At 40.6% G+C, this 12,846-nt stretch overlaps 1 protein-coding gene across 1 annotated transcript; it reads left to right on the top strand.

Moving 5' to 3' along the window:
- The first annotated feature begins 2,701 nt into the window (after positions 1-2,701).
- On the top strand, positions 2,702-12,523 carry LOC124138225 (ribosome production factor 2 homolog). Its single transcript, XM_048384371.1, has 10 exons — positions 2,702-2,792; positions 3,710-3,842; positions 4,109-4,146; positions 4,575-4,614; positions 5,232-5,313; positions 6,197-6,273; positions 7,796-7,895; positions 9,408-9,510; positions 10,236-10,380; positions 11,667-12,523. The coding sequence occupies exons 1-10, from the start codon at positions 2,773-2,775 to the stop codon at positions 11,871-11,873; spliced, it is 945 nt and encodes a 314-aa protein (XP_048240328.1). The 5' UTR covers positions 2,702-2,772; the 3' UTR covers positions 11,874-12,523.
- The last annotated feature ends 323 nt before the right edge of the window (positions 12,524-12,846 follow it).

Below are 12,846 nucleotides of genomic sequence, written 5' to 3'. Positions count from 1 at the left end.
CCTCCGTGGTCTTGTGGTAGAGCGTCTGCCCGGAGAGCGGAAGGTCCGGGGTTCGATCCCCGGCCGCGTCATACCAACAGACGTTAAAAGATGGTACTTGTTGTTACCCTGTCTGGCGCTCGGCATTAAGGGGCTAAATAAGGACTGGTCGGCTCGGAGTCAGTATACTGTGTCTGAGTGGGGTATTCATGTTAAACTGCGGCATGGTATCTCAGTGAGCTAGCACTATAAATCGGCATCAGTCCGGACTAGTACAAGCAGCCACACACACACACACGTGCATGCACGTCGCTATATAAGTGCAATAATCTTGGACGCGACGTTAAACCCAATTTCACCTCACCTCACCTCACAGAGAATGGCAAGATCTGTCAGCAGACACATTGCTACCCAATGGGTTCCATTCGTCCCCGCTCATTACAGAAATTTCCATGACTAATTTTGAAGACGCTGCCTCCCCTTCCAACCTACAGGCTGGTACCGACAGTAGATGACACATTCACCATCCCAGACACCGACCAGGACCCTGAAGCCCTATTGGATCACCTCAGCATTATTCACCAAAGAATCACGTTCACCGTGGAGACAGAAACCACCACCAGTTACACTTCCTGGATGTACAGCTCGACAACAGTCATGACCACATCCACACTGCGGTCTACCGTCAACCCACTCACACGGACCATCTCATTCACTACATGTCCAACCACCAACCACAGATCAAACAAGCCATTGCAGCTCTCACCCGACGAGACATGGCCATCTTAAATATCCAGACATTCTCAGGCAAGAAATCCAGCACCTTAAACACACATTCATCATTCTCAATGGTAGAGAAAAACATTCGTGAAACCGAGGAAAACCAGCAAAAATTATCCCGTTTCCAAGTCCAAACCAGCTCCATTATGGCCGGGACGAGTCCAAATTTACTATCCGGGCACCCACCACCCTATTACCCGACCCTACCCGGGTACCCACTGTTGGTCTCAGGGGATGTCTCAAAATGTCCGATTTGGAACATTTTTAGCATAGCCCTGGTAAAGCGTATTTAGATAGTATTTAAACAATCCGGACATTCATACACTGAAGTTGAATTAAGTCATATCTTTATTCAACCATATGAAAAATCGGAAGGAATGGGTGCATAGTCAGAAAGAAATGCGAACATTAGTGACTTTAGTGTAACCATAGAGTTCTAGATATTTTTTGTCATTAAACAATAACAACGGTTCCGGGTAGTCCTGTTGGTACCCGGGTCCTACTCAGTACCCACCCGACCCGGGTACCCGAGTTACCTGTCCCAGCCCTAAGCTCCATCACCCATCCTTGTCAGCATCCCATACCAAGGCCCTACCAGTAACCAGATCAGCAGATTTCGCACATAAACAGCCAACATAGATGTGACATTCATCTCCGACAAGGGGCGGTCGGGTAGGCTAATGGTTAAAGCGTTCGCTCGTCACGCTGAAGACCTGGGTTCGATTCCCGACATGGGTACAATGTGTGAAGCCATTTCTGGTGTCCCACGCCATGATATTGCAGGAATATTGCTGAAAGCGGCGTAAAACCATACTCACTCACTCACTCATCTCCGACAAGACACTTATAAACACCTGACAGGCTAACGGTAAAGGTCCCAGCCAGTCCACCTCTCAAACCCTTGGTTTGTATGAGGTCTAATGCAACTGTGTATGAGGTCCAATGCAACTTTGTATGAGGTCTAATGCAACTGTGTATGAGGTCTAATGCAACTGTGTATGAGGTCTAATGCAACTGTGGACACAAATACATTGGAGAGACTTCACGTCCCATACCCACCAGAACACAAGAACACAAGACCTCTGTTGAAACATCTGACAAGAAATCCGCCCTTTCGGAACATCTCATAAAAAATATCCTGCCCACCATAATCATCATAAAGTCAGGCCAATCTATTTTGTTGTGTTTTTTTACAAACCGACTAATTGTTTTATTAGGCCATAGACAATATGATGTCATATGTTTCATCAAAAACGTATATGCATTCATGTCTCAAAAACGTAAAAGAAAAACCACAAACAGCCAAACACTACAAATGAGCATTCAGGCCCTTGAAATATTATGTCAGTAGATTTTGTTTAATCGGTTCTCTGCAAAATAATACAATTAACTTATTCAAAATAATATGAATGTTATCAATTTTACATAGAGTTTGAATTTCTGATTTAACCATCATTTAATTTGTTTTAATTTGGGTTTTTTTCGGTTTTGTCGCGTTGACTTTTTCACCTGCAAGAAGTCAAACAATAAGTGAAACTGTCTTTTCTTGTTGAAAAAATAAACAAATTGATACGAACTGATAATTACAATATATAAATAATAGTTTTTCGTACCGTTGACAGTACAATCTTCAATATTCAAGCATTAAAGAAATATTTTTGATAGCTAATAGATTATAAATGTCTTAGCTTATGGGAGTCATCATGTTTTTTGTCAGTTTATATTTATAAATAAAACAGAATAAGAGCGACAAAACAACATTTGCAACAGTGTTTACAAGGTGAATCCGGAAAAATGTAGATCCAGGCTCGTAACTGTGTTATTGACGGTAGTAATACCTTTAAAATTCGCGGGATGACCTACTTTCATTTTCTTACGCGAGTTGTCTCCCTTTCACAAATCTTCTAATCCAGAGACGCTATTATTTCTATTTCCGGTTATAAATACGACAACACGTGTTTTGCAGTGCTGCCAGCGATATAGGGATTACAAGCACATACAGAAGTGATAAAGATGGTCATCCAACGAATTGTGTATGTGATGTTTCTGTGAATATGATGTGGTGAATGGTTATGAAATATTAACTTGTTTTTCATTTATTTTGATGGTTAAATCTTCAAAATTAGGTTGAGCAACTTATTTATCAAGCTGGTTATCGAATCCACGGTACATACGAGTACTGCATCCCTGAAATGTTAAATCCTTTCTGTCCGACATATAAATAACACTGAAGGATATTTGGAGCTATGGATATATAGAATATATGGAATAATTTCCGCCCGTAAGCCCTGCTTCGAATTTCTTCCCCTAAACCTAAATTTAATTGTTTCTAAATTTTGCTTGATCCACATCATATTTAAGTATTACATAAATAAATTCTAAATACTTTGTTCAAGGCATTAGTTTCGGCGGAAGCTTTTTAAGGGGGATTGATTTGACAGGTCAACGTCAAGTAATAATGTATATTTTAGTCCTTTTCTATGAACTGCTTAGTAGAATATGAAGCTTTTGGCAGTTTAGAAAGCAATATTGACACTGTGTCAAAATGTCACCAAGATAACACACAACAAGGTTGGGGAATAGGGATTTGGGCATAAATGTTTTCACGAGGTGCTGTATTTTCATGCTATGTTTGCACACTGTAGTAATAAATATTAAAGCCTAAGAAGGGTATATCATTTTTTTTTTTAAACAACATATGACCATCACCATAACAATTTTTTGGCCAATAGCCCAATGATATAACTAATGGTAAAACTTCATACATTCTTTCTATTTATCATGTGTATGTTGCCTTTTTTCGTCAATGAAATCTGGTACCATGTCGCCAGGTCTATTTAGATCTAATGCTGTTCTAATGGTGTCTGATCCTTTTCTGTCATTACTTTTATGGATTTCAGAAATGAAAGACTTGAAATTTTTTAAACCAGTTGTAATATCATGATTTCAGAAAAGCAAAGACTCAGAGAGGAAAACGTGCTTTGGAAAAGAAGGAGGGGAAGATATTTGAAGATGTTAAGACAACCATGTTCATCAAGGGAGGTAATACCAGCATGACTGTCACACAAGTGTTAAAGGAACTGGTAAGTTTGGATTAAGGTGGCCAATCTCAAATTATATCAAACATGTAAAATACTAGATGTGCTCATGAAAAAATTCATAATTAAACTAAGCAATATAAGACATGAATGGAGCGGCTTACCTTTAAAAAATAAAGTGCATTCTTGCGTCTCTGTTCCCACCTTTATTGCTGGAACATGTATCAATAACACTGCAGAAACATACACCTGGGTGTGTGGGTTGGATTTGTCCAAGGGTCATGACAGTATTTTTTTACTTTTCATTTCAGCATATGCTGAAGAAACCCCATGCTGTTTCTTTCAAAAGGTATTTGTTATTCTGATATGTATGAATGTTGTTAATGGCAGAGTTGTGTTGTTGGCATATTTGGTGGGGGATCCTGTCTCATTCACTCGTACACCCTCCAACTCACTTCTTGGCTTTCTTCCCATGAAAATGCTTCTACCACACTATTGTGTGTGTGTGTGTGTGTTTGTGTGTGTGTTTGTGTGTGTGTGTGTGTGTGTGTGTGTGTGTGTGTGTGTGTGTGTGTGTGTGTGTGTGTGTGTGTGTGTGTGTGTGTGTGTGTATCGAACAATGTCAAATAAAAAACAACATGTTATATTTTACGCTTTAAGAAGAAGTGCAGAAAAATAATTTAAAGTATTGGTTATCACATTTTCACAATAGGAATATGACTGAATACTGACTTAACTGGGAACATGAATGTGGACTCACTGTCCCTTCTTTTTCAGGAAGAATGTCACACGTCCGTTTGAAGACCAAACATCTTTGGTGAGTGTGACTGTTGTCAGGTGCAGTTTTGCCATAAGTGCCTGATAATGTTTATCATGTTTGAATAACCCGCATTAATTAACCGAGTCTGCTTTTGTCACAATAACTAGTCTGACAATACTGATGTAAAGAGGGACATTACAGGAGAGGACGTTTGCTGGTATGTCTTCGAAAAACAGACTACATTCCCTTCTGTCACACTGCCCAAATTGGGAGTCTTCATGTACTACATATTTAGGTGAGGTGAAATGGGGTTTAACGTTGTGTCCAAGATTATCACATTTATATAGCGACTAGCATGCACGTGTGTGTGGCTGCTTGTATTAGTCCGGACTGATGCTGATTTATAGTGTTAGCCCATTGAGATACCATGCAGCAGTATAATATGAGTATGCCACTCAGACACAGTATACTGACCAGTCATTGTTTTAATCCCTTAATGCTGAGCGCCAGACAGGGTAACAACAAGTACCATCTTCTAACGTCTTTTGGTATGTTTAACCGCATTTCACCTCACCTCACTAAACATGGCAAATATGACCAATATATTTTATGCAATGCAATTTTGTCTCTGTCGAGTGGTCATATATTTCAATAATTAATTTTGTTATTCTCAGGAGTTCTTCTCAGACAAGAGTGACAACTCACTGTTTTTGTTTGGCTCTCACTCCAAGAAGAGGCCGGACAACTTGGTGATGGGTAGGTGGATCTGATGGACGGGGTGGGATGAAGGGAAGATACTTGTCACATTACATCCATGCCCTTATTGCATCTCCATCCTAGCATCATGGTATCCCAGATAATGTCATGACCACATAACATCAGAATTATAAAACATCTGCCCAATGGGGGATTCCGGGTTAGAATAGGTCCCCGGCAACCTATACTGGTTGTAAGAGGCACACAAATCGATTGGGTGGTCAGGTTTGGTGACATGGTTATTGCATGTCATGTTTCCCGACAACATGGATCATTGTCACAATATCCATCGCTGGATTATCTGGTCCAAACTCGATTATGGCTGGGAAATTGCTGAATTAAACAACAAACAAAAACCCTATTAGCATATCCCCTGTCCTGACATGGTACCCTCATTCTTGACCAACTCTGTCCAGTTGTCCCCCCCCCCCCTTTGTCCACCCGTAGTGTCCTCACCCTGTCAGTCACCTCCCTAAGATCCTGGGGGGTAGATTAGATCTTCAGCAACCCATGCTTGCCATAAAAGGCGACTATGTAAAAGGCTTGTCATAAGAGGCGACTCATGGGACCGGGTGGTCGGGCCCGCTTACTTGGTTGATACATGTCATCATATCCCAATTGCGTGGATCGATGTTCATGACCTCAATCACTGGATTGTCTGGTCCACACTTGATTATTTACAGACCGCCGTCATATAGCTGGAATATAGCTGAGTGCTGCGTTAAACAACAAACAAACAATCGCCCCCCTACGTTGCCAAACTACTATCTTTTTGCCCCCTATCATGGCATCCCCAGATCAAATACAGTTAAACATTCAAGTGAATAAATATGAATACTTCCCCAGAGTGTTGTGTACAGGTAGCGAGGATGTTGTGTTTCAGGCCGGATGTACGACCACCACGTTCTGGACATGGTGGAGCTGGGAGTGGACAAGTTCAAGTCCATGTTCGAGTTTAATGTAAGTCATATTCGCCTTTGTATTGCATGATTTACAAATGTTTTTTCTGAAAATTCCTGGTTGGTAGGTTGGAAATATGAAATACCTGTATATTTGCCAAGGAATCAGTGTTAATTAAGCATACAACTGAATATACATTTTGTGTGAACGCGTTCGGCCGAATAAATTTATAGTACCTTTTAGATTTCTCTCTCCGAATTTTAATTATTATTGGGTTGGAGGAATCTGTAAAACCAGTTAGAAACAAAAAAATCAGTGAAGAACAAAAGAGACAGGCGTATATCTAGCTGATGACAATTGGCTTTTTACCATGGTTACGCCTGAAAACATGGACAGCCTTGTGTAAGCTTTGTAGGTTGGTTGTTGGTTGCCGCTCACAGCAATATTCCAGCTATATGATGGCGGTCTGTTGCTTGTACATATCATGAAATAAACAAGGAAGTGTCCCACAGATCACATCCATATGTATAGTAGGTGTATATCTCCCTGTCAATAAGACATTGATGCTGTTGTTGGTGTGTTCCGAGTGCCAAGAATCGCATCTATATGTATAGTAGGTGTATATCTCCCTGTCAATAAGACATTGATGCTGTTGTTGGTGTGTTCCGAGTGCCAAGAATCGCATCTATATGTATAGTAGGTGTATATCTCCCTGTCAATAAGACATTGATGCTGGTGTTGGTGTGTTCAGAGTGCCAAGAATCGCATCTATATGTATAGTAGGTGTATATCTCCCTGTCCATAAGACATTGATGCTGGTGTTGGTGTGTTCAGAGTGCCAAGAATCGCATCCATATGTATAGTAGGTGTATACCTCCCTGTCCATTAGACATTGATGCTGGTGTTGGTGTGTTCAGAGTGCCAAGAATCGCATCCATATATATAGTAGGTGTATACCTCCCTGTCCATTAGACATTGATGCTGGTGTTGGTGTGTTCAGAGTGCCAAGAATCGCATCTATATGTATAGTAGGTGTATACCTCCCTGTCAATAAGACATTGATGCTGGTGTTGGTGTGTTCAGAGTGCCATGAATCACATCCATAGGTATAGTAGGTGTATACCTCCCTGTCAATAAGACATTGATGCTGGTGTTGGTGTGTTCAGAGTGCCATGAATCACATCCATAGGTATAGTAGGTGTATACCTCCCTGTCAATAAGACATTGATGCTGGTGTTGGTGTGTTCAGAGTGCCAAGAGCTCGCATCTATATGTATAGTAGGTGTATACCTCCCTGTCAATAAGACATTGATGCTGGTGTTGGTATGTTCAGAGTGCCATGAATCACATCCATATGTATAGTAGGTGTATACCTCCCTGTCCATAAGACATTGATGCTGGTGTTGGTGTGTTCAGAGTGCCATGAATCACATCCAAATGTATACTAGGTGTATGACTCCCTGTCCATAAGACATTGATGCTGGTGTTGGTGTGTTCAGAGTGCCAAGAATCACATCCATATGTATAGTAGGTGTATACCTCCCTGTCAATAAGACATTGATGCTGGTGTTGGTTTGTTCAGAGTGCCAAGAGCTCGCTTGGGTGCAAGCCGTGTTTGCTGTTTGCGGGGGAGCTGTTTGACAATGATGACGAGTACAGGAGGATGAAGAACCTGATGATAGGTATGGTGGGACACTCTGTGGGGATGCTGGGGCGGGGAAGGGGCCAGCAGCACATTCTATTTGTAAATGGTCACTGATGTCAGGTGACCTGTGAAGATTAGGGGTAGACTAGATCTTCAGGAACCCATTTTTGCTGTAAAAGGCACCTATGCTTTCCATAAAGGCGACTAACAGGATTGGGTGGTCAGGCTCACTGACTTGGTTGATCATCGTATTCCAATTGCCTTGATCGATGCTCATTATGTCAGTCACTGGATTGTCTGGTCAAGACTTATTTATGTACAGACTGCAGTCATATAGGTGGCATATTGCTGAGTGTGGCATTAAACAACAAACAAACAAAACAAAAAATCTTATTCAGCTGAACTCTACAGTGTCAGTGTCTACTCCAGGAATACCCACAGAAATACTGTGGCACGGACCCCACACTCGTCTTGTTATGTCCCTTTGAGGTGAAGGATCCTATGATCATCTCTTTACAGCAGAGCTTCCCCTTGATTATGATTCTTGATCTGCCAGCACCATAGCAATGCTGATGGTTTCCACCAAAGTTGTAAAAAACTGAGACCACCTCCGTGGTCGAGTGGTAGAGCGTCCGCCCAGAGAGCGGAAGGTTCTGGGGTTCTATCCCCGGCCGCGTCATACCAAAAGACGTTAAAAGATGGTACTTGTTGTTACCCTGTCTGGCGCTCGGCATTAAGGGGCTAAAACAAGGACTGGTCGGCTTTATAGGTGCAATAATCTTAAACCCAATTTCACCTCACCTCACCTCACCTCACCGTAAACAACTGAGACCTGCATTTCTGTGGGTATTCCTCCCATGTTGAGCTGACACACTGTTAATTGACTGAAACACTGGTCAATGTCTTTTTCAACCCAACTCACTCACTCGCTCACACTCTCCACTCCATTCCACGTCTACTACCATAAGGCTAAAAAAAGTTATAGTCTTGGTTCTCAAGCACTGTCCACTAGGGCTTGCAAAAATGATCAATAATCAGAATTATCATCGATGGGAAGAAAAATAACATTATTGACAATAACAAGTCTGTTTTGGTAAATCTGAACTATATTTCATCACAATAGTTAAAATAAGGTATTATCGATGACACAATTTTCATATTCATAATCGTTAAATTGCTGAACATGCTGAAGATGGAAAGTAACTGTTTTTGTTACATCTCAAATGTCCACAAAGTAATCCCTGAATAAATGTGGCACCACTCAGCAGTGGAGTGAAATATGTTGATTTCTTTAGGATTTTTATTTGCTCAAAGATACTTCTTCGATATTTATTGATAATTGATTGATATTTAGTTTATCAATCTCTATCATCTGTATCGATAGCCAGCCCGACTGCCCACATCATCATTAAGTCCACCTCACGTTTTGTTTTTATTTGCTTTCATACTAAAAACAAGCGAAAAAAATATAAAAATGGCCCCCGGTCCCGCACTAATTTGTCAAAAGTCATTGCCTGAGAACCGATTCTTTTATTTTTAATTGTTGCAGATTTTTTCCGTGGTCCTGTTGTGAAGAACGTGCGTCTGGCTGGACTGGAACACATCATTAGTGTCACATCGGCAGACGAGAAGATCTACATCAGGAACTATAAGTAGGTTAAGAGAGGCAGGCATCTGTCATCTGGGAGATTTGTCAGTGGGGGAAGATATGGCAGGATTTGTGTTGTTGGGGAAAATGTGGGAAGATTTATGTGTGAGGGGTAAACATGGAAGACTTTTCAGGGAAGATTTGTGTCTGTTTGGAGGATATGGGAAGGCTTGTGTCTGTTGGGAAAAGGTGGGAAGATTTGTGTATGAGGGGTAAACATGGGAAGACTTTTCAGGGAAGATTTGTGTCTGTTTGGAGGATATGGGAAGGCTTGTGTCTGTTGGCAAAAAGGTGGGAAGATTTGTGTATGAGGGGTAAACATGGGAAGACTTTTCAGGGAAGATTTGTGTCTGTTTGGAGGATATGGGAAGGCTTGTGTCTGTTGGCAAAAAGGTGGGAAGATTTGTGTATGAGGGGTAAACATGGGAAGACTTTTCAGGGAAGATTTGTGCCTGTTTGGAGGATATGGGAAGGCTTGTGTCTGTTGGGAAAAGGTGGGAAGATTTGTGTATGAGGGGTAAACATGGGAAGACTTTTCAGGGAAGATTTGTGTCTGTTTGGAGGATATGGGAAGATTTGTGTCTGTTTGGAGGATATGGGAAGGCTTGTGTCTGTTGGGAAAAGGTGGGAAGATTTGTGTCTCTGGGGAAGATTTTTTTTTTTTCAACCCAATAAGCTGTTAAATTGCTGATGTGGCATGAAGCAATATTTATCCATTTATTGCTTTAGAGTGTTGCTGAAGAAGTCTGGGAGTCGAACCCCCCGCGTGGAGCTGGAGGAGATGGGTCCATCACTCAACCTCAGCCTCCGACGCAGTCACCTGGCATCTCCAGACCTCTACAAGAGGGCACTCAGAGTACCCAGAACAGCCAAGGTAGGACAGCTGGTGCATGGTACAAGTGTTTACCCACCATAGAATGATCTCAAAGACGTACAGTCAGGTAAACCATCTCTGTGGTCTAGTGGGTAGAGTGTTTGCCTGGAGAGCGGAAGTCGGTGGTTAAGAGATGGTACTTATTGTTTCCCTGCCTGCTGCTTAGCTTTAACAGGATAAAACAAGGTCTGGTCAGTATACTGTGTCTGTGTAGGGTATCCATATTAAGCTGTGTAGGGTATCCATAAGAAGCTGTGTAGGGTATCCATATTAAGCTGTGTAGGGTATCCATTTTAAGCTGTGTAGGGTATCCATATTAAGCTGTGTAGGGTATCCATAATAAGCTGTGTGAGGTATCCATAATAAGCTGTGTAGGGTATCCATATTAAGCTGTGTAGGGTATCCATATTTAGCTGTGTAGGGTATCCATATTAAGCTGTGTAGGGTATCCATATTAAGCTGTGTAGGGTATCCATAATAAGCTGTGTCAGGTATCCATAATAAGCTGTGTAGGGTATCCATATTAAGCTTTGTAGGGTATCCATATTAAGCTTTGTAGGGTATCCATATTAAGCTGTGTAGGGTATCCATATTAAGCTGTGTAGGGTATCCATATTAAGCTGTGTAGGGTATCCATAATAAGCTGTGTAGGATATCCATATTAAGCTGTGTAGGGTATCCATATTAAGCTGTGTAGGGTATCCATATTAAGCTGTGTAGGGTATCCATATTAAGCTGTGTAGGGTATCCATAATAAGCTGTGTGAGGTATCCATAATAAGCTGTGTAGGGTATCCATATTAAGCTGTGTAGGATATCCATATTAAGCTGTGTAGGATATCCATATTAAGCTGTGTAGGGTATCCATATTAAGCTGTGTAGGGTATCCATATTAAGCTGTGTAGGGTATCCATATTAAGCTGTGTAGGATATCCATATTAAGCTGTGTAGGGTATCCATATTAAGCTGTGTAGGGTATCCATAATAAGCTGTGTAGGGTATCCATATTAAGCTGCAGCATGGTATCTCAGTAGACTATCACTATAAAGCTGGCATTATTCTCTCTCTCTGCATTGACTGATGTGAACATTTGTCATATATTAACACTGGGGAATGTTCTAGTCATTAATTGACTTGTGTGAAGGTTTATGTTGACGAGGCATCCTGTGATGAACCTGTAAGTTATAGCAACATTTTGCAAGTCTTTGTGAACCTTCCATTGTTTCTAATCTTAGACAAAATAGCATATTGGACTTAACAGTTGAACATGACTGTCATCGATTTCAGCCCAAGAAAAAGAAGAATATATCACACGATGCGTTCGGTTCCAAGCTTGGTCGTGTCCACATGCAGAAGCAGGACATAAATAAACTGCAGACTCGCAAGATGAAGGGCTTGAAGAAGCGCAAGAAGGAATCAGTTGGAGGTCAGGATGAACAAGGGTCAAGGTCAAAGAAATCCAAGCAAGCAAGAACAGAAAATGACCCTGAATGATGACATTGAAGATGATGATGATGATGATGATGATGATGATGATGTGACAATGATATGTGTTGTGGAAAATCTTATTTCTGTTTTCCCTTGTTGACTATGACTGTGTTAACTTATGAACTAGTTATCATGTGTGTGTCTGTAATCGCATGCATTGCTTGTTCAGTTATAATGGATTCAAACATTATAAACAAATAAACAACATGTTGTTGAACATGATAAAATAATTTAATGACTATACAAAACAGACAAAAATAAACATCATCTTATTTCTGTGGCAATTCACAACAGCTCATACTCATGCAATTGTAGGATTAACTGGACATTAATTTATGTCCTATTTTGTTAAGAATTTACTTAGTTACAAAATATGGAAATAATATTGTTCAATTTTGTTCCCATGAGTTACACATGTTGCTGTATTTTATTGTGAAAATGTAAATATTGTATATATGTGTAAATAAAGAAAATTGCAAATTTATGCGTTAGGATAATTATTTTCAGAGCACTGTCAGTCTAGACACTGTATGGCCAAATATTGCCAATGCAACTTTGAATTTTATCTCACTCACACTCATACTGTGAAGGCTTCACAACCCAATTATCAGGAGAAGCTGTATGTGGAATATTAAAGATATTGCACTTGTCCATTATTATATATACAAAAATGGCAACCTATGACAACATGGACTCTTCAATGTTTAACATAGACATAAAAATATTTGCGATATTGCAAGCTTATGTGAACACTGTTGTGTTAACAAAATATATACTACTCAAATTTTGATCATCTTCCCAAGGCAAGCGAGTTAACTGTAATAACCTGTCGTGCAGATTTCGGTCGATTGCAGGATTTGCAAAGCACATGTACTGCCAACTTGTTGTCAACAGATATTTTACAAATCTTTTTATGTTTTTAATCAAGGTGCTCACGTGATTTGATGCACTTCACGATGTAAGACCCGTTTTATCACAA

This window comes from Haliotis rufescens, unplaced genomic scaffold (genome assembly GCF_023055435.1).
Source record: "Haliotis rufescens isolate VD_foot unplaced genomic scaffold, xgHalRufe1.0.p SCAF_5, whole genome shotgun sequence".
Classification (NCBI taxonomy): domain Eukaryota; kingdom Metazoa; phylum Mollusca; class Gastropoda; order Lepetellida; family Haliotidae; genus Haliotis; species Haliotis rufescens.
This window is presented reverse-complemented; position numbering and strand designations above follow the sequence as displayed.